Genomic DNA, 22530 nt, shown 5'->3' on the forward strand with positions numbered 1-22530 from the left:
GGCCTCTTTGCCATTTTCAAGTAATGCTTCATTTTGAGACTTGAATCCAGGCACCGGGCATACTAGCAGTTCAGCCTTCACTCAGTCAGCCAAGCTCCTGTCTCCTGCCATCCTCCAGCTTACAGGGACAATCCAAGCAGCTCCTGGGCGCCTGAGGTCGGCTGCTGCCCGGAGGTCCGACTCTCCTTCTCTCTGACCACGGTTATCTCACTGAGCACTGCGACTCCACACTGCATTTTCAATATGGAAGGGAAAGGGAGGATGGGATCCGGAGATTCGAGGTCTGTGTAAGGGTGGGGGATGACTTGAGACTCTGCACGGGAGGGACAAAAACCGGCAGCAAAATGACCTGCAGAGACTAGACCCATGGGGGCTGCAGGCAAAAAACTGAGACACAGTCCAAATAAATGTGGAGAACACCCAGGAGGAAGAATAAAGAGCACAGATACAATCTCACCACGCTGCCGCACCCTCCACATTAAGCTCTGTTTTAATTCTATCTGATGAACACTGTCCTACCATTCAGTTTTCATGTTCAGATCTCCCTATTTGCCAAAGGGAAAGTGTTGAATGGGGAGGGGAGCTGCTCCCTGAAAGCTCTTGTGTTTCACACGGTAGCTCACCGTCATCTCTGAAGAAAGAGAAACGCCAGCTGGAGAAACAGTGATACGTTTGTTTTCAACTTTAGAGGTTGAAATGAAATTAAGTGTAAATGTATTCCAAGCAATGAAATCAGATTTGCTTACTAATCTGGATTGCATCTCCCCCCCCCCCCCCGCCCCCGAAACTAGCAGTACCAGTAACTGTGCCTGCGTCACCTCTTCCTCCCTTTCCTGCTTGCAGCCCAATCCTGCCATGCTCCTGCAGGAGAATTTCCCAGGAGGCTGGCCTGCAGCAGGAGGAAATAGGGGTCAAGACAGCAAGAACAGAGATGAGGAACATGGGAATTGGGAGAAAGGCAACAGTGACTTGAGATCCAGGAGAAAAGTGCCTGCTGTTCTTTAAACAACTTCTCTTAGCTTTTCCCCAAAAAAGGGCATTAGGGCCTGCTTCTGCATTTCAAAGGGAATTTGGGCTGAGCAAGGAAGGCTTGCTCAACTGGCATCTGCGGGTAAGGTGGAGAGAGGGAAATGTTTGGTGTCAGCACAGAAAAATCCCTTTTTTATCAGGTAATTCTGTTGCCTTCCCCGTTTACCCTGTCTGTCACTTCCCTGGCCCTTCCCTTTCCTTTGGAACCCTCCCTCCAAAGGTGACCTGCCTTAACCCATACCTTCCTGCTGCTCTTCAGCCTGCAGAGCACAGTTACTACTAAAGAGTATCAAAACACGCTATTAACTCTCTCCTGCTGTCAAATTAACTTGTTACCAGGGGTTTTTAACTTGCCTTCTTTATCAGGAGGAATAAAAATAGTACAAATACGTTCTTTTGCCTTCAGAATGACATTTCCTATCTCTTGATTTAAATAATTTAGCATTTTAAAAGGAACAAATCAATTTAATTTGTTTAGGGGATACTTAAAGGTTGAGAACAGTATTATATCAATTAAATTTAGTGGTAATTCATTTATGATGGAACTAATATAATTAATTAGGTAGTTGCTGCTTATCTTTTTTCTAATACATATGTTGCTTTTAAACATCTGCTCAATAGTCCGTTATGATAGCACGACAATGATTTTACGTGACAGCAATAGAGGAGCAGATGCTTCCTGATGACAACTTCCCAGTTTGTTTAGGAAACAGTCAGTGAGTCCTGGATTCACAGTTTTAACTTGAAGCATGGCAAGCTTGCAAGCAAATTTGCAAAGCAGAAACAAAAAATTGAGAAATCAAATTACTTCATAGCATTTTTAATGATTGCAATTTGGTCAAAACCCCTTTTTTGTTAATGTTGGGTTTTTTTAATTAACTCAGGTATGTTTGTCTTGCCTTTGGAAGATCTAAGCAAAATTTTGAATTTGTTTTGTGATGTGTGTACATGTATGAATGTTTTGCAGCAGTTACAAAATCTTCCAAAGTTTGATTTTGATATTGTCTATTACAGTAACTAAAATTTAGCATTAGCTCAAAAAGAGATAGAACAACAGTATACATAGAAAAGGAAAGTAGAACAATTACTTGAAGAAAAAGTTTAAATAGGCTATCATATGACAATATTTATAAAAATAAAATTCTGTGGGTTTTTTTTTAATAAGTTACACCTGCGTTTTATATTTATGGCTTTATCAGTAGTTGGTTAAAGAGTGAAAAATAAATCTCTTCTTTTGGGCTGATACAAAACTCTCTGAGGCTCCATGGCTTTATTCAGCCATGCATAGATTTTTAGATGTTCCAAAGATCGCCTAAAATAACTGTACTCATTTTGTTCATCTCATCAGCAAAGTTCATCTCATCAGCTAGAGAGATACCGTCAAAACTTCTAGGCTCCAAAATGTACTTTCCCTGCATAAATACTGTGTGTCGTACCTACAGAGACTGTAAAGTACAGGATTACACATCAGTGCTGTATCTTTTTATGAAAGAAGTCTTGAAACTGCTGTTTACCAAAAGGAAAGGGAATTAGAGGTAGCCCTAAGAAGGATTCAGCTATCTGCCTTTGTATGCAGATCACAAATACAATGTGCCCACTTGTCACTAGAAACAGCAGAAAAAGACATCTGAGTATCAGAAACTTACTTTGAGTAAGTGTAGAAACTTTGTAGTAGACCAAAGTCCATCTTGTGGAAGAATGTCAGTTTCAAAGCTTCTTTGAGCTTTGCATTCAGCTGAATGCTTGATTTCAGAAGCTGCCTAAACTATCAGTCAGAAAAATCCAGGAAAATGCAAAATAAATGTGTCCAAGAATATTCTGCTCTCCAAAACAGTAAAGCATTAAAGCTGCCTTCTTCCCTTCTCTGCTGCCTCTCCTGCCATCAAACTATGTACATCTTCTGGGAAGGCCACTTCTAGATAAAATCACCTTTCTCTGGAAGTAGTAGGATGTTTTGGGAAGTACCTCACCCTCTAATATCTGGTAATGACAGGAATTCTTAAGATTTTCAGTGGCTATCTCAAGGAACAATGGAATTAGAAAGTCTCTGCTTTGCTTTCCTTTTCCTAATCCAGAAAATGAAGATAGAAGTTGCTTACCAGCCGAAATCTGTGCTAACCCAGGAAGTTGAATTCTTAATGATGAAGTTGTTCCTAGCTTAATTTATGACTTTCTGAGATAGTAAGTAGGGGTTTTATAAAGCATGGTTTCCCTAAGGGTATACAGGTTTGAGTATTTCATTTTTGAGTGAGTATTAACTTACTACTTTTCCGAAGTATTTGGAGGTAATAAAGAATGTGGCTTCTTTATCATTCAGTCTAAAATCGTCACAAATTAGGTATCAGTATTTATGTGAGGGTATACAGTCATTTTACCCTTATATACAGAAAGCAGGGGAGAGAAGTATGTGTTGACATACAGCTTTTTTCTAGAACAATAGTATTTAGTACATGAACAGGTAGTCTTGCCATGAACAGGTTGTCTTGCCATTTCCAGGAGAAGGTAATGCCTTGCCCCTTTTTTTAGGGCAAGGTAAGCTAATGACTAAGCAATAGGCAAGGCCATAATATCTGATGAAACATTCATGTCTGTAAAGCAGTACGATTTTGATTCCAGGAGGTTGATCCGAAAGGCTTTTGTAAATTTTAATGTAGGTTCAGTTCTGAACATGGACTCTTTCTCTTTCCCACCCCTACAAACTTGAAAGGCAATCTGTAGTTGTTTTTTGTTTTCTTTTACCACATGCTGCTGCTGTTCCTTCTTTTACTATTCTCACTAAAGCATTGAAAATGGATCCGTTTTAAAGAAAGTTCAGCTTACTATAGAGAAGAAATTTCTATTTTCCTCAAGAGATTTTTTTTAATCTGTATTTCACATCTGATCAGAGGGTATGACGTGTGTGAGGAGGAAAAGAGCTTGCCTTCTTAGTCTGTTACACATTTACATGGGAACTGGGCATAGCATACCTAACTTTACCTGGTTGTAAAGTTCACATAACTGTCTGTGAAGTCACATACAGTAATCATCATTGTCCCTTCTAGCATGTTGTCTTTAGTATCTCTTCATGTACAGTTCTTAAAACTAGGTTAACACAGAGAGTGCTTTCTTTAACGTTCCCTTTCAGTGCTTTACATATCTGTGTCCTGATAAGCTAAAATCAACCATTCCTACAGCTGTCCAGAATTTCCCAGAAACCTTCGGTTCTGTAAGCATCTATGATTTTCTCATTTCATGTCCAAAAATGTATTTATAGTACCTTGGAGTGTAGCTTCCCAAGGTCTGGGCTCTCCATTCGTGATCTTCTATCCATGTGCCTCAGCAGCATCTGGTTGTCTAATACACTAAATTTGGAGGAAATAAAAAAAAATTGAAAGTATTTTGTATCTCTTCGTAGATTGATTCATGGCTCAGTTGAGTTAAGGATATGAGATAAAAATGCAAAATAGCTTTAAATTTCTTGTGTGTTAAACCAGCATGGTATTCAAAGGATGCTGGTTCTTCTTTTTGGTTCAGTCTTTTTTATTTTGCTTGGACAGAGGCAGTAAGCCAATATTCACAGTTGCTTAGCACAAGTCAAGTTGTGAAATGCACACCCAACCTGTGGGGCATTATAGTTACTAAGTTCATGCATGTAAATTTGGGGGTTTGAAAACCAAACAAGTCCACACACATAGTGTCTTCTTGGAAAGTTTGTTCTAACATTTAATCTTAATGGCATTATTAATTTAATGGTTCCACTTTCAGAGATGTTGAGTATCGACAATTTTTAGAAAAGTCAAAACAACTTGATGCTGTACTGCTTGAATATTAATTTGAAATGTTAGGTAATTTATGCTGCAACTGGGGTATATCTCAATGCATCCATCTCTTCTAATTTATTTCAAATCTACAATAAACTTTACTTACTTTACACCTAAACTATACATTAACAGGAAAAAATTCTGTCAGTTTTAGAAGTATTATTAGCAAAACTAACCTCTGGCAAAAAGCCGTTAAAGAAAGTAGAACAGAGAATTTTTGATGAATACATTTGATTTGTGTTTTGGCAAGCAAAACCAAACTATTTAAGGATACACTTTTAAAATGGTCTATACTAAAGGTAATGAGGATATATGCAACTGTAGTCACCTCATTGTACCAGTTATTGTGCCGTAAAGATTTTAGAGAGCTTTTGTCTTTTGCTTACAAAAGCGGTCTGCACTTAGAAAGACCTCAATTCTGCAAATGCTTACACATAGTTCACAGTTTGTGGAAGTAAGTCTGTAAGATGTCTTTGTAGGTCTTGGACTTCCATGATTTTCTTGCTAGAATTGAAAAATTCCTTTGGGAATTCAAATGAGTAGTGCTGTGAAAGGGGTGATTGCCATTATTTCTGTTCTGTATATTTATTGAATTTATTACAACAGTAGTAATTACTCTTCCCTTGATATGAATACAGAAGTTGATATATTACTGTGTTCATGTTTGTTGTTTTAGGAGTCTTCGGATGATTCTCAAGTAGCTGGAGTTTGTGCGACAGAAGAAGTGATTCGCTATGAATATCATATCTTGTACTCCAGCAGCTACCAAGTACCTGTGCTTTATTTTAGGGCATACTTTTTAGGTAAGACCAATCTTCTATTAGACAAAGGGAAGAAAAAAAAAAAGTTGGATACAATAGATGTTAAAAACACAGATTTTGTACTAAAGGGAGGAATAGAGTAATGATCATATGTAATAAGAAAGTAAGAGATGAGGCTGTTCACCAGTAAATTTTGTAATACTCCCGACACAGAGCTTCAGGACCTTGGAGTAGATGATATCATCTCAGCCTGAAGGAGGCTGATCTTTGGCTCCTGGCATCTTGCCTGTGGTTGACTAAAACTGCTGGTCATTTTTCTTGTTCTTTTCGTTAAATGAATACTAAAACTTAAAGGTGCAGGTTTGAATTTGGCTACAAAATAAGTGGACATAATTAAAGTGCTTCAGCTGAACTGTGTCTGTTTCTTTGGAGCCTGAATTTGAGCCACAAGGCTGGGGACTAAATGTACCTTTAAAGTGTATGCTGTTTTCTATTTAAATTTGCTGCTTAAAAAAAATAATACCACCAGTAAGGTATTGCCTTTTTCTATCTATTAAAACTGGCTCTTGAAACACTAACTGATCTTCTTTCCTCCCTGATTTGTACATCTTGTTACCCATTACTCAATTGATGTAGCCACTGTGATTTCACTCACCATCCTGTCAGGAAGGAAGGAGGAACACACAGCCTCCCTCCAAGGCCGCTGTTAGTGTCACTTATTTAATCAGCAAACATAGAGTGATCACACTGCAGCACTGGCTGTGTTCTGTTCCTCTCTGCCCGAAGACTGTATACCTAGGGCGGAGGGATTGAAATCTTCAAGTCATTTCATTCAGTCTCCTGCATGGTAGCATCAGCATCTTTTGTGTTTTGAATAATCTCCTAACTTTATCTAGATAAAGATGTCTGAACATTGCCAGTGATATCTTTTCCTTTTTAATTAAAAAGTAGCTTAAGCTGCTTTGAATGTGTTTGGTAGATTTAATCACTCTCTGCCTTACATTGTTTAATGGTTTCTAATTTTGCAGTGTTAGCGTTTTAAAAGGCACTTTAGGTTTAAAATTGAAGAACAAATTCTTACAGACTCCCTGGTGGAAAGATTTTAGTCTGAGGTGCAGTTTCAGGAATGGATAATTTGGGGTAAATCTTCAAACTGGGACATGGGGAATTGGGGACATTGCTCTGCCTTTACCACCAACAGAACTCATTTGCACACATCCTGCTGCAAATTTATTTCTAGAATTATTACAGACATTTACAAATGCGCAGTGTTTTGCCTTTAAACTTATTGTGCAGACAGGAAGATAAAGTTTTGCTGTAAGAGACAGATTAACCTATTTGTGGTCCTGAAAAATGTCATCTTCTTGGTTTTAGCTGAATTAATAGTGCACTGTCTCTACAGAAGAGGATGGAGATGCCTCAGGTAGAGGAAATAGGACACTATTTCTACTGTACTGTACTTTCATATAATTAGTATTCACCATAAGCAGTTAATCACCAGAGAAGAGCTCCCAGAGACAAAACAAGTTGTTTAGCTTGTCAGCATCAGGGAATCGGAGGTGTTGAAACATGACTCCTTATAGCTGGAAGTGGATATTACAGAAGCTAGTGGATGATCTAATGCACAATCGTAGTATTATGTGCCAACAGCTCCCCTTGCAGTACAAAACTGTAATTGTTCCTACAAGTACAATTATATTTTAAAACACTTCTTGGGAACCTTTCACAATGGAAAACAAGGACTTTTTTTAGAGAATTCCTAAAGTCACCTGGCTTCTCTTCAGCATTTAATATTCTCTTTTAACAGTTAACATTCTCTGACTCTTGAGAGAAGGATACAAAATGCTGGCAATAAGTACTTTTTCAATAATGTTTTCAGCTAGTATTCTCTGATTTTAATTATGGATAGCTTACTTTTGAAAATGAAAAATTCTGTCATCCCTGCAAGTTATTTGCCCGCCTGTGCCGTGCTGTCTGAAGGTCCCAACATGGTGTTTTCAGGAACGTGCAGATGACAGTCACTCACAATCACTTGAGATATCTGAGCAAAGTGTCTTTTGTCTTGTCCTGAGCCTGGTATGAGGAAAACTCTAGGTAATGCCCTGAGATTTTTTTTCCTTTGAGGTAATAGTCTTCATGTGATAGGCTCCTTACCTTGTTTGTCAGACAACTAGTAATATTCACTGCATTCCTCATCTGAAACAATCAGGGAAGAATCTTCTTCTGAGACTTACATCAATTTCCCAGTCTAAATTCCTACCGTTATTTGTAGATTAAGTAACAGAATTGGTTCCTCACAAATCTCTTGTGGGCTGTTCACAGTTTCCCTTGAATCCTGTCCATACTGATCCTCATGTTAATTAGAGCTTGTTGCAGGAGGTGAAGGTGAGCTATAATCCTTCCAGTGTTTCCACAGCCCTGCCCTGTCTTGTCTTCCCCAGCAGCAGGGCACAGAGTTTGAATTCAGAACTCTGCTTCCTCTCTGGCAGTATGTTAAGTGCCTATTACACCTGGAGGCCTGCCTAGGAAATAATAATTCTTCTGTTTGACTTGACTAAGTAGTTTTGCTTGTTTTGCAATATTAACTTCCTCACTTTGTATGTTATAATAGCAACTGGTGCCAGCCTGTCCAAATCTGTGTTCTTCCAAATAGACTCTTTAAAAACTTCTCTAGAACAATTAAATCCTGCCTTTCTCCCATTGTATGTGAGTCCAGTTTTCACTGACCACTTGGTCTCTCTCAGTCCCTCCTAGGAAAAAGGCTTCCAAAACTGTTGCTGAGGACATTTTCCTGTCATATTTAGCACGGTTGGCATCTTCAGGAGCTTGTGTCAGTGAGGACATCCCATTTTCACTCCTCTCTGCTAGTGATTGTGCTCACAAATTATAGATCAGTTCTTCCTGCAGAAGGACAAAAGTTGTATTGTATCTTTATCCTTGCTGCTGTCTAAATTGGATGAAATAATTTATTTTCTGGAATTCATCTTCAGACCTCTTTTTTTGGTGAGAAGTTTGATATGTAAGGTAGTGCAAGGTAAGGGCTTGAAATTTTAATTGCAACAGAACTAAAACATTTTGAGAGACATCTAAGCTTTTTGGTAGTCTCTGGGGATAGATTTACATGGAAGATCTTGTTCTGCGCAAGGACAAATACTTCACCTGAAAATAACGATTAAGCATGATGACTCTGTCCAGAAAGATGTTTGGGAACTTTATAGGATACAAGAAGATATTTTTAGGCTACATATATATATATATATATATATGTAATAAACATTTTTCATTACCTTATGATGCTTACCACGTGGCATATATTCCTAAATTCAGACCTACTGAAGTCCCAGTCTGTGTTGGGAGCTCAAGGCAGTGGTCCTCAGTACCTCAGTCTCAGAGAACTAGGTGTCGTTTCTCCAAAATCAGTCTTATGTATGCCATACCTTTCAGAAATAGGAGCCCTTCTTTCTTTCTCTGGCTTCTGAGATTACCAAATAGGTAGTTGAAGAAATGCAGGAACCCCTGCTGATATCTGATGTCAGCAATTAGCCCTCTTAGAGACAGATGGTATAGGCAATTAGCCTTCCACTTCAATGCTGGCATCAGCCAGATGGGCTGGGCTAGGTCCAGTAAGCTTTCTTTAATCAGCAGAGCATTTTCCCCTTTTCTTAGTCTTTAAGATGTCAAGGAACTTTGGTCTTTTCCTGAACTGTCATTGTCTGAAGCCATACATTCAAAAACCTCTTGCACCGACAGTGAGGTAGCAGCAACACAATTACAGGTGGACAAAGACATCATTCAGGAATCACCCTGCATGTGAAGAAAATAATGGCTTGTCTCACATTTCTCTTCTTATTTTTCCTACAAAGGTAGAGGAAGAATCATGAATGCTGGCTAAGCACCGACAAGGAAGAGCAGGACTAATGGGAGTCAATAAGGACTGCAGCTTAATCCCTCTAGAAAAGAGAGAAGGAATTGGATTTGCAAGTTGACCTGCTCAAAATACATCTAGCTCTCTGACAGAGATATATAGATCCCTGCCAATAAAAACCATGCTAATCAGTGGTTAGAGAGAGGGAGCTTGTAAGATAACGTTAACTTCCTCCAACCCTGAAGGCATGACTTTCTGTATTCATAACCCTACTGGGCCTGACTGATGCACTTTCCAGAATATAGACTTACTCCTTGAACTCAGAAACATGTCACCACTATGTCCTTTCTCAGAAAAATAGCTCCTCTTAAGACCATGTCCCATATGAACTGGTTTTATCATGGCTTTGGGCATAAATAAAATTGAATAATTTGTATAATCATATATTCTCCTAAGCTGTAAAGGTGTTTTTTCTTTTGTGGCAGTGGTTTCTTAAGAGTAGAAAACCCTAATACTTCCTTGGAAAGTATGCCAGAATGAAGCCTCAAAACAATTTGTGCAACCTATGACCAAAAGTGTCAAATAACCTTTAATTAGAAATCTAAGACATTATTAAAAGCCCTCAGTAAACATCAAGAAAACAAAATACAGCAACTTGGGAAGCCTGAAAACTTTCTCTGAAAATGTATGTGAAATTTGTATGCTTAAAGAATTTCTGCTCTTTGTAGAAATTACTGGGAGCTGCAACTCATATGTCGTCTTAATGCCACACCTTGCTGCTGTGAGGGGGCACTCAGCCCTCTGCTTTTTAACTGTTTCTTATTTGTGGTGACATAAACGAGTTAACCCCAAGTGGACCATCAAGAAGCTTTTCTCAGGAAAGTTTGTTATAGTCTAGACAGTTTAAATAATGAAAATCTGTGTTTGTGATAGAAAGGATGTAGTTGTTCTTGCCTGACTATTAAGGCAGATGGTTGATTTGAGCCCCTGGCTAGTTAATGGCAGAGACAGAACCCATACTTAGGCTCTCTTGACTCCCATCCTTTTTCTCCTTTCTCTCAACAAAAATCTTAGTTGGTTACTTCCCAGGCTCTTTTGGCCTTTCTTGCTGGGTAGATGTAAGGTTAATTGTATGAGAGTCTGTATTTCGCAGAGCCTGGGTTAGTACTGATGAGCTGATGATGTGTCATGTGCCAGACTGGTGGCATTACAGGCATGGAGCTTCAGACAAAGGTACGGTAAATCTGGCATGACCCACAAGCAGCTATTTCCTTTCACTCTCTGTAATTATTTAATGAGCTGAATTAAACAAAACGTACATATAACCACAAACTTCCACTTCTGTCTGCACACCCGCTCCCAGCTAGACTTTGGATAAGACTTGGGACAAGCTGTAAGAACCTCAGCAGCTGTGTAGTTGTGGGTGGATGATGAGTAAATGTACTTCTGGATGAATCTGAAGCCTCTACCTCCCTCTCCTGCCACTTCTCTTGGCTTGATGCTGCTGTTGCCCTCTTTTTCTGGCTGAACTTTTTGAGTTCAGCTCCATCACAGGAAAGAATGAGACAAGAAGCAGAGAGGCTGCTTGGCTCAGCAGGTGCCACAGTGGCCCCTTGTTGCTAGCAGCAACAATTACAGAGTGCTCTGTCAGCCCAGCTGGATATTTGAAGTCTCAGTGGGTTGCAAGAATGTGTAACAGGGCTGCTAAACATGTAAGTGCTGGCAGCCCTGGAGAAAGGGGTCTAAAAGTGCCTGAAGAATACAGATGCGTGTTTTGTGCAAATCTGGGAGCTCACGAATAAAATGGATTCAGTTATATCATCTGTCCTGGTTTTGGCAGGGATAGAGTTAATTTCCTTCCTAGTAGCTGGTACAGTGCTGTGTTTTGGATTTAGGGTGAGAACAAAGTTGATAACGCACCGATGTTTTAGTTGTTGCTAGGTAATGCTTACAGTAGCCAAGGACTTTTTAGTTTCCCATGCTCTGCCGACTGAGAAGGCTGGAGGTGCACAAGAAGCTGGGAGGGGGCACAGCCAGGACAGCTGACCCAAACTGGCCAAAGGGACATTCCATACCATGGGACGTCATGCTCAGTACATAAACTGGGGAAAGCTGGCCGGGGGGGCCGCTGCTCGGGGACTGGCTGGGCATCGGTCAGCGGGTGGTGAGCAATTGCATTGTGCATCACTTGCTTTGTGTATTATTATTATTATTATTATTATTATTATTATTATTATTATTATTATTATATTTCAATTATTAAACTGTTTCTATCTCAACCCACGAGTTTTTCTAACTTGTGCTCTTCCAATTCTCTCCCCCATCCCACCGGGGGGGCGGAGTGAGCGAGCGGCTGCGTGGTGCTTAGTTGCCAACTGAGGTTAAACCACAACATCATCCTAAGCAGATGACCACACAAACTGAGGAGTTTTAAAATATAAAACATGCCTCCAGCCAGATTAGCTGAAATGGGTCCTTCTATCAATCATTTTAAGATCTTAGTGTAGTTATTTTGTTTATTTTATTTTATTGAGAGAGAAAACTCTTTCGATAGACTTTCAGGTCTTCATCCCACATAAGAGGATGGGGAAACTGCCCATCTGCCCCCTCTCTTTTTGCAAGGGTCTTGCAGTTCCAAGCTATGTAGCTGAACCTCACATCCATTTTAAGTATTGATAACTTAGTCTTTCCTGCTGCATCTGGCCTTCCATCTTCTGAGCTAGTCAGTTAAAAAAGAATTTACAGGAACACAATACTTGGGAGCATGTATGAAAGCTTACTCAGTTTAAAAAACACACTTAATTCAAACTCATTTAAAGCTTAGTGAAATATATTAAAATAGTGCAGCAAATTCAAAATGTAGGGAAATTTAAATCCAAGCATATTTCAGTATATAAGTGCATAATCAGAATGCCCAGATCAATTTTTGTTCCTATGTGAAACATTGCAATTACTCTATATTAACTATTTAAGTATTTTACTGTCTGTGATCTCACTCCGATGTGAAGTGAAACTTTCAGTTTGGATGTATTTGTATTTTTCTGTGAAATGAAAATAAATCTACACTGAAATATGATGGAAGACATACTGCTTCTCATTCATGAAGTAATAAAATCCATGAGGTAAAGACAAAACTCAATTTTAACTATCATATGATAAATGCTTCAACAATATTTGATCTTTTCTGTAAATGAGATTAAAATGGTTAGAAACAGACTAATCGATTCCATGTGTACAATCTGAATTTGCTCAAGTGTTACTATAAAATTCACAGATACAAAGAAAGGTGTACAGAACAAAATCTAGAGTGGCAAATCAAATTTTGCATTAGAATGTGTGTTCTAGATTTTACATTTGGACTTTCTCTGCATTGTCTTTGCAGGTTGAACAGAAAACAGAAAATTGCAAGTATGCATGGCATCTTGTATTATGTGCACACAGATGATCTGAGCGTGAATACATCCTTCTAAAGTTTAACTTATGCTCTTGCAACAAATTTCTTAGTAAATGTTAGACCGTTTCCAGCACAGCTCTGGTATCTGCCGTCATAAGACAGAGGGCATGATGGTCTAACAAGTCTCACCTTCATGAGGATGGCATAGTATAGATAGTTAATACGCTGTTACCCCCTCAGATACTTTATTTGCCACATGCTTCTGCTATATGGTGCTTATACAAGTTCAGAACTTGGTGCTTTTTTATAAATATGTGCAGAAAATAAGATAAAACAGAGGCTGTAGGCAGCTGGTTTTAACATATCTAAACATGGCATTCAAATGTTAATTGGGTGAATAAATCTTGTTCGTTTTACAGACATGAAAATGTCAGTAGAATAAAACTATTTATCACAGGATAATGGTTTCTGACACCTAATAAATGCCAAGATGAAGCTACTTATTGAAAGTATATCAAAATATTCTATTGCTGTTTGCCAAAAACAAATATTCAGGAAAAATTGACATGCTTGTTTTCTAAGTGGTTGACACTAATATCTTGGCATAATTCTAACATTACATCTAAAAACCTGATGCAACAATGCTATATAAATGCAGCTCAAGAAAAAATTATGGGCATGTAGATTACAAAAATGCAGTAAACTTTTGTCTGTGGAATTTTGTTCCGTGGATTTTTTCCACTCTCTCACTATGAATTGTGTGTATTTATGTGAGATAACTGTTCATGATATTATTTTGTGGTTTTAAATTTATCTTATCCAAGCATTGTTTTACAAAACTAGTTTAACTTCACGCCTTACAACCAGAACAGTAAGTTACTACTCTCAGGTGACAGAGAAGAAAGCTGAACAGGGAATTTAGGATAGTTTTATATGCACCTTCAGTTAGGATTTGAGCAATGCTGTTTTGGAGTTATGGGGCCAGAAGGGGCTCAGTCACATTTTGCTGTTATTTTCTCCATCTGCTTCCAGATAATCAGTATTTTCAGATTTACTTTTGCTATTCAGTATTAAAGATACAGCATGCTTAAGAGCTTTGACTGTGTGTGGTTGTTTCCCCCCCCTCACAGATGGAAGACCTTTAACTCTGGATGAGATATGGAAAAGTGTTCATGCATGCTACAAGGCTCGTCTGCTGGAGGGTCCCTGGGACACTATTACACAGCAGGTGAGAGACCACTGGTCCTTTACAAAATTGATGAATGCAATATATGCCTGAATCCTTGATGGCCTTATTCCTCTCCTGGACACAAGTAAAATATATAAAAGTCTAACTGAGTCTGTGCTGAGCCAGTTACCAACAATAGTTTTAGTCCTGGATTTTGAAGGATATATAGGTGTTCACTGTGTAAGTCTTAATGTGACAGTATCTCTCATTTAAAATACTTTTCCAAAGCCAATCCTGAAAACTTCTGAGTAATCATGGATTTGGGTCAATACAAAAGTAGACTTATTTATGTAAGTAAAATATATTAGTGTAACATTTCACAAATTGTGTATTAATCAAATTACCAAAATAGACTGTGTAATTTTCAATTTTAAATAGACTTGCAGTCCTTAGGATTGAAGGAGAGAAAATTGATCTCGCAATCAAATAGTAAGTTATTGCTGACTAATGTCCTTAAGAATCAGTAGTTAATGAATGCTGTGTTTTACAAGAGGAAGCAGATTAGTAAACTGTGATATCACTGCCTTCTTTTAAGGCTATCCAAATCACTTTTATTTAAAGTGGTTTTAAAGTCACCAGGTCATTTCAGCAGCCATTCCCAGACTTGTGATGATGGCTGTCTTGAGAATAGTCATACTTGTTCAAGGAAGAGTGAGATACGGTTCAGAGCTAAGTTGGTTGCTCTGGTTTCTTCCCTCGGCTCCAGGCCTCCAGTGCAAGTTTGGACAAAAAATAGAGACTCTCCGGGTGTGAATTTTTTATTATCAGCAAAGATACTAATGTGTCCTCTCTTCCTCCCCTTTCGTTCATTGACTTTTTGATTTTACCTGTTTCATGGTACACAGGTCTCTTACCACAGCAGCTGGCACAACAGGGATGTAACCTCAACTGGGTTCTACAGGTGTTTCCTTAATTATTCTGAAATTAATTTCTTTAATTTCTTCCTTAATTTCTTTACTGAAAGGGTTGTCAAGCACTGGAACAGGCTGCCCAGGGAAGTGGTTGAGTCCCCATCCCTGGAAGTATTTAAAAGACGTGTAGATGAGGCGCTTAGGGACATGGTTTAGTGGGCATGGTGGTGTTGGGTCGATGGTTGGACTCGATGATCTTAGAGGTCTTTTCCAACCTTAATGATTCCATGATTCTATGAATTCAACTAATACAATTTAATTACAGGATGCCTGTTTGTAGATGGTACTCAACCATGGGAACACAAGCAGCATTCATGTTTTTGCAGCCATGGACTATTATTTATATTATAATAGCTCCCCAAGAACCTAACAGGCATCGGTTTTCTGATGTTTGCTGTGCTTGTCTGAATTCCAGTTGTGAGTTTACAGACTCTTGTAATACACACTTTTAAATAAACTGTTACCTGACTTGTCTACTGCAGAATGAAGATGAGTAAATTAGGTTTTAATAAAATAATATGATATGGTAGCAGATGATTTTCTGCACAAGAAAGTATTGCACTTCAGATTTTTCAGTAAACTTTTATAATTTATAGCTGAAGTTTAAGATTTGTAGCTAAATCGTGACTGTTTCTACATAGAGAGGCAGAGGATTGAATTAACTTTGCCTTCACTACATCCACCTTCTTGCATTCCTAGTAGACAGAGACCAGTAACCCCGTGGTCAGGTGCTAGGTGTCCTTTAGGGCTGACATCTCTGGTATTTCCCAGCTGAGCTGTTCTAGCTTGTGGATAGTTCATATTCCCACCTGCAAAAATGTGCAGGGGAATCTGCTATGTGCACTCCAGAGGTGGTGTGCCTTCTCTACGCTCACATTATACTGTGGCCTGAAGCCATATTCAAGCTCCTCTGTAGAAAGCACAGTCTCTTTCTATTCGTCTGCAAAGCACTGCAAGAACCTACTGCTTTATATAGGTAATAAATCATAATGCAGTACTGCTGAGAATAAAGCATAAACAATATGTTTGGAATGTGTAAAATCAGAGTGGTGGAAGCCAAAAGGAAAACCAGCTCACTCCCACCTAGAGATTATTTTTGCCTCTTAAGGAACAGTAAAGTAAAACTGTCCTGCATCTAATAACTAGGGATATGTACACACAAAGGCTTGCAGAAACAGGTTTTATGGGTGGTAAAATGTGTGGAGAGCTGAACCTGTTGTCTCTATGACACATCTCCAGAGGCGGCTCAGCCAATGTGAGTCCAGTGACAAACACAAACTAAGATGTAAGGAAAAACATTTTGGAGAAATTAGCAAAGCTATAGCAGCAGAATACTGTTGAACATAACATCAAGGTGACTTTCCATTAAATAAGGAGATTACAAGCTAAGTTAAACTGTTTATCCTAGAGTAATATAGACTGTACCTCAGGCTGATATCATAATACTGGAACTGCTGGCAGGTAGGAGAAGCCAGAGAAGTTAAGATCGTCCAGCAATCCCACTACATAATTTTGAATTACTGTACTTCTTTTTTCTATGCCATTTGTATGTACGCTTTCTCCCTGAAGACTGTGTACCTGTGGCTCAAGGCCATTGAATTCCACTGACTTCAGTGAGGTTAGCCTGCTTTGCATCAGTATTGAACTTGGTCCAAAGGCCCCAGCTGCGTTCCTGGGTTGGAAATGTACTTTCCCACATGTCTGCGAGAGAGAGCCTCCGGGAAAGCAGTTTTAAGAGGTCTACAGTTTTAATTTTAGATGAAAGCAGAAGGGCACCAGGCAGTGAGGGTGCATTTGCTTATGGTCATTCAGTCAAGTGATAAGAAGACAAAGGAATGCATGGTTTGTGGAACTGTACATCTCTGGAACTGAATCAGAGCAGAGGAAAGCACCAGTACAATTAGCAGTGTGAACACTATCGTATTTTCAGTGCAAGCAACCACTGGTGCAACAAACACTTCCCCTTGTAAACTGAGAGATGCATATGCCAGTCCAAATACAAACCAGCAGTAGAAATCATAGTATTCTCAAAGGAATTATGAAAGATAATAAAAACATACTGTAAGCACTAGCCTGCAAACCTCAGATCAAAACAAGAGTTAGGTCTACGAGAAAAAGAGTATTTTTCCCCCTCAAATGAATCAGGGTTCTGAATTGAAATACAGAGTTTTCTCTTCCCTTTCTGCTTTTCTGCTGACCCATTTTGTTATGTGGGTTAGGCTTTGCCTGCAGGGACACAGATTGTATAATGCAAGTCACTGGGCAAGCTCACCAAATCAGGCTTGAACTCTCAGAACACATGAGCAGCAGAGAGAAAACGTTTAGGATTTTGCTCCAAAACAGATACAAATTTTAAATTCTACAAGCAATCCACCACTGGGAGAAAAATTGAGCTTACCACTGTCCACACATAATGTTACTTAACTTTTAAGTAGGGCTGATTTTGCACTTTGATTCAATAGTTGGCAGATTAGGAAAAGAAAGTCATACTGCCTTTTTTCCCCAGATCCAGTATCTTACACTAGTCATTTGGGATTTATATTCCATGTATTTTATGAAATGTGGGTGCCATGCCTGTACACATTTTTGATACAACTATATTTTGGCTTATACTCTCTATGGAAAATATGTCTGAGATCAGGAACTGAGACATTGCCTAAGAATTTAGCTTTTTGGAAATTACAATTATATTGCCAAAACCAAATTTTAGGTAAAATTTGAACTTTTTTAGTTACTTTTGATTATTGTGGAAAGTCTTCAAATATTTTTACTGACTAGATTATTTTTATTGCAAAAAGCGGAAGTCAACTAGTTACCTTCTCATAAATAAATTAACATGATAAGGTTGCATAGTATTTTATAATGGTAATTGATAAATGGTGATGATTTAATTGCACTTCCTCTAGTAATATTCTTAAAATGCTCAAATGAAGTTCCTATGATTGGCTTTCTTCTGAGTTAAATCTCCCTGGAGTCTTCAGTCATCCCTTTTCTATATCCGGTGATAACTTGCTTTAGCTGTTTTAAATAATACAAATCAATTATAACACACAGCTGTTTAACAAAACTTCCAAATATTGCTACAGGTCTCTGTGGGTATTTCCTGATGGCTTATAATGACATCGATTTAGCACACCTGGTAAGATCTGTGTGAGCTGGAAGTAGCTTAATTCTGCAATGACGGGAAAATTAAGGAGTATTTATGGATTACTGTTGCATTTCAGAACTGTTGCCAACTGTGATTTTAGCTTCTTTTTACAGAGTCAGAAATGGGATTGCAGACATTGCATGCCCGTCTCCTGAATAGTTTACTTGTAACTTTGTGGGTGCTTTTGAGGGTATCCTGTATTAGTTATTTCTCTCTACACATTCTGCAGAAAAGAATGTCTGTTCGCCTTTTTGAATTGATGGATGCTAGAAATGTACTCTTTACAAGAAGCTCCCTTCCAAGTCTTTGTAGCCTCTCCTGAACTGCAGACAGACAGAGCTTTCCTCAGTTGTCCCTCAGTTGGACTTTCCCGTTCAGCTTGACTTAGGATGGAATCCCAGCCCTGCCTTCCTCATACCACCATGCTAGGTAACCTTTGGGGCTCCTCAGGCTGCCAGCCCTGGTGTTTTTCCTGACTGCGTTGCTTTTTAAAAGTACTTCTTAAGCCAGTTATACATCAGCTGTAAGAGCAAATAAGAGATCTAGATGTCTGGAAGGGGGCGGGGGAAGAAAAAGACAGATATGTCAGACTGAGAGAAGTTGCGAATAGGATGAATGTAAAAATAACACTAAGGCTTCTGGAGAGATTTCAATTAATAGTGGAAAACAAAACCAAGACACATTCTTCAAAACCTCGGGCAAATGTATCCAGCTAAAAGAAATTTACAGTAAATGGGAAGAAAAGTCTAGACAGAAGAATGATGAAGTAAGTCACCATGGTAATGGATGGCAGCAAGAGAGACACATGTTTCTCTCACATGTACTCTAATATTCAGCAGAGAAGTCCAGTACAGTTTTAGGTAAATACATAGTGGCATTGTGTAAAACAGCTCAAACATAATGGTCCTTCTTTGTGCAACTGAACAGCAGAGCCACCACATTAATACCAGGTATAATATACCAGAGGCATAGTTAAGTTGGCAGCAGTCCAAAAGTGCCATGGTCAAATGCTAAATGATGAGACAATTTTAAAGGAAAAAAACACAAGAATAGGAAAAAGGTTCAAAAACAAAGAACAGAGAGTAGCGAATAGAAATGAAACAAAGGGGGGGGGGGGGGGGGGGGGGAATCTTCCAGATTGTAAAGGTGAACATATTTTACCACATGGTAGCGCATGATTTAGCAACCAGGAATTTAAAAAACAAGGATAACTAAAGTTTAGTTAAACTGTAAAGGCTACATTTTGTCTTTTATCATTTTGGAAATCTCTCCCAAGATGGATGGGAGATGTGAAGCAGCAGAAAGTGACTATATGGTTATAGCCAGAACTTCTGTCTTCAGACTATGTGGTATTAGGTCCTTGCCATAGAAGTTGGAAATACAGAGGCCATAAGTACCTGAGAATATCAGATTTTCTCCTCTAATTTTTAGAAACCTGCTTTTCAAAATTATGGCCTGGTAATCATGAAGATTTAAGAGCATAATAACTTCATCAGATACTATATACACACTGCTTTGAAAGTTTTAATTGTATGTCTAATGCCCAAAATTTCAAATAATAATTGAACTATGTAAAAATGTAAATTAAAAAACTGAACAGAGATGCTCCACTGTCTTAGTGATCCACGTTTACATTTTTTCCAGCTATAAGATAACATTGTCTGTGAAAAGTTGCTGAGATGAGAGTCTTCAAGACTGAAGCCCTTTTTTGTTAGAATGGGTATGGGATAGGCATTGGCAGCGCATGAATTTTCATCCTGGTGTGGCTAGGTGCTCCAAACCTATTTTGAAGTACCTGCAGTACTTAGTAGTACCTGCAGTACGTAGTGTAGTCTCCACATCCAGTTGAGTCATTGGTTTCTCCAGTGTGAACTGGTACTGGATTGGTGATGTATACAATCACCTATTAGTAGATAAACTGAGACGTATTTATTTCCCAGGCACGTTCTGAAAGTTGTTTTAAAATAGTAGAATATTTACTGGATTGGAAAATGGGTGAAGGCACTAGTCATTTTTCATCCTTTCTTTGCCGTGATGGGTATTTATAAAAATGTATACAAAGTAGAACAACTTCAACAGTGGAAAGTAAAGCATTCCCACTTCAGAATACCATGTAAGTCAATGGTGAACTGCTCTCCTAGGAAGTTAAGAGATTTACTCTAAATCAAGCAGAAAAGAAATATGAATCTACATCTCTTGTGTCTCAGGTAAGTTCTCTACTTGCTTGTAGAGTAGAGTGGGGTATAACTGCTCACTCATCTTTCTTTTTGATGCGTTTTGTGCAAGACCTGCTTTGGTAGGCATGCTGCGTGAATGCCTACAGGCTACCTGCATTGCTGCCACAGACATGCTCTGGGACTCATATCAGGGCATAGGCCATAAACTGATCATCTTTTCAAGATGCAGTTGTTTATGCACATGCCCAGCAACAGAAATGTGGTTTTTTTTTTTCCTGTGGGGAGAGACAACACTCTGAGAAACATGCATTTCTAAGGCTACGATGAAGCTGAGTAATAATTTCACGAATTTTAGATACAAGCCCTTGAATATATGTGCCCAGGTCCCTTTTTGACTCATCACTTGTGCAAGTCCGTGTCTTAGTTATTTTTTTCCTGTGTGGAAGCAAACTAGCAAGAGGATTTTAAAAGCTGATGAATGAACCTGATCACAGTCAGTACAAAGTATCACCAAAAATTTTGTTTTAGTTTAACAGTGTGATGTTGTCATAAAGCCTGACCTTCCCCTGAGGAAACAAAGCCATAAACACAGTCAAGTATATGTGCTAAGGCTTAATCAATACTTAGCGATGATGGAATGTAAAATCAAACATCCAAGGATAGAAATCGAATTGCATTATTACAGGAGGCTCAACAGGTGAAAAACTGCCCAATAAAACAAGAATGAAAGCTTGGTGACTTGAAGGTCCTGCAGAAATAGTCTAAAAAACTAATCTGTGAGTCAGGACTCTGAAGGATTATGGAAGTTACAGAGCACATGTGTCCATATGTCCCTCCCCCTCCCGCCCTTTTTAACCAAAACTGTTCAGACGCAGTTACTTCTATTACCAAAATGGGAGTTAGAGGTGTGTGTGCAGGGCACTCCACCCAGCCACGGGAGTGGACATGTTTCATGTGTGATACCTTGGTTCTGGATCTGCCAGCAATAGATCAGCATTTTGCTTGTTCAGCGCTTTGCTGTCTCTCCAGAAAAAGACATTCAGAGCATTCTCATACCGTCTGTAAATGTGGCAGTTTGTGAGGACAGTGCAAATCTAAGCCTCAGGATTATATTAACTCAGATCTTCTGCCAGTCTGAAATTCTGCTTCCAGAAGGGTGCAAAAACCTTCAGGATTCTTAAGAATGAGAAGTTTCCTGTGGTTGCATTGATTGTTTTATTCTGTCGCTGTATTCTCATAAAACTTCTTTTTCACGAGCCTCTCCTTCATGGCACTGCAGGAAAGATAAACCTAATGGTCTAACTTACAAATAGCGATCTCTGCAAATACACCCTTCTTCAATGTTTATTTCTCCTTTGGTGTGTTCCTGCTGTTCTATAACCTTGAAAAAATACTTAAATATGGGAGATCATTGTTGTCTATGTGGTGTCTATTAAAAGATCCTCCACAGTGCTTCAGGTCTTAGCTTAAAGGCTCACCCTGTATAACCCTTAAAATAAAAAGCTGTGGACTGTTGATACCAATGCTGGTCAAGTTAGGACTGAAGGTGATTCTGCTAGTTTCCTTCTGCATTGTTCATGCATCTTCAGGTGCAGACTGTTCAACCCGTTTTTGAGTCCTCATCTACAAGTAATAAAGCTGTTTCCATTTACTAATAGCACTTCTACTACAAAAAGGGATGAGTTAGCAACTCTGTCCCACAAAGTACTGATCTTAAGTTTCAGAATAGTAAGTGATAAGGAATTCTCCTGTGTCTGTTTTCTTCTCAACATTTATTTCTCAATTTCATCTGAATGAGGTGTTTTTCTTCTGTCATTTGATACTTAGCAGGTAGTTGTAATATCATCTCTGTTATATGTCCATTCTGTCATCTAAAAAGTAGTCAACCAAACCTAAACTACCCAAATAACAGCAGAGAACTGCACTATTGCTACATTAATCCAGAGTCTGCTCTTTTTTGATATGTAGTTAAGAATCTGGAAGACGTATTCTTTATCGTACTTCAATAATCCTGTCCATTACATCACTTAATTTATAGCAGTGTTAACAGAAAAATCAATAAACATTATTTCTAAAATGTCAGGGATGTTAATGGTGTGATTTAAAAAAGGAGAAAGATTCAAAACTCTGAACAGACCACATTGATGTAGTGTTGTGGAGGCACATCGTGCTGAGACTGTGGTAGGGAGGATTTAAATCATTATGGCTCAGTCATCT

The 22530-nt window shown here is 38.7% G+C and overlaps 1 protein-coding gene across 3 annotated transcripts in view; it reads left to right on the top strand.

Annotated features, from left to right (window-relative positions):
• ATG10 (autophagy related 10) overlaps positions 1-22530 on the top strand; it is an 84495-nt gene that overhangs the window by 48137 nt on the left and 13828 nt on the right. For all 3 annotated transcript variants that reach the window (XR_012997382.1, XM_076362305.1, XM_076362306.1), the window contains 2 exons: positions 5506-5632; positions 13980-14077. Coding sequence is in view for 2 of the 3 variants with exons in the window: in XM_076362305.1 (XP_076218420.1) it covers positions 5506-5632; positions 13980-14077 (225 nt within the window). In the remaining variant the exon portion in view is untranslated. The remainder of the gene's footprint in view (positions 1-5505; positions 5633-13979; positions 14078-22530) is intronic.

Source organism: Aptenodytes patagonicus, chromosome Z (genome assembly GCF_965638725.1).
Source record: "Aptenodytes patagonicus chromosome Z, bAptPat1.pri.cur, whole genome shotgun sequence".
Taxonomy (NCBI): Eukaryota; Metazoa; Chordata; class Aves; order Sphenisciformes; family Spheniscidae; genus Aptenodytes; species Aptenodytes patagonicus.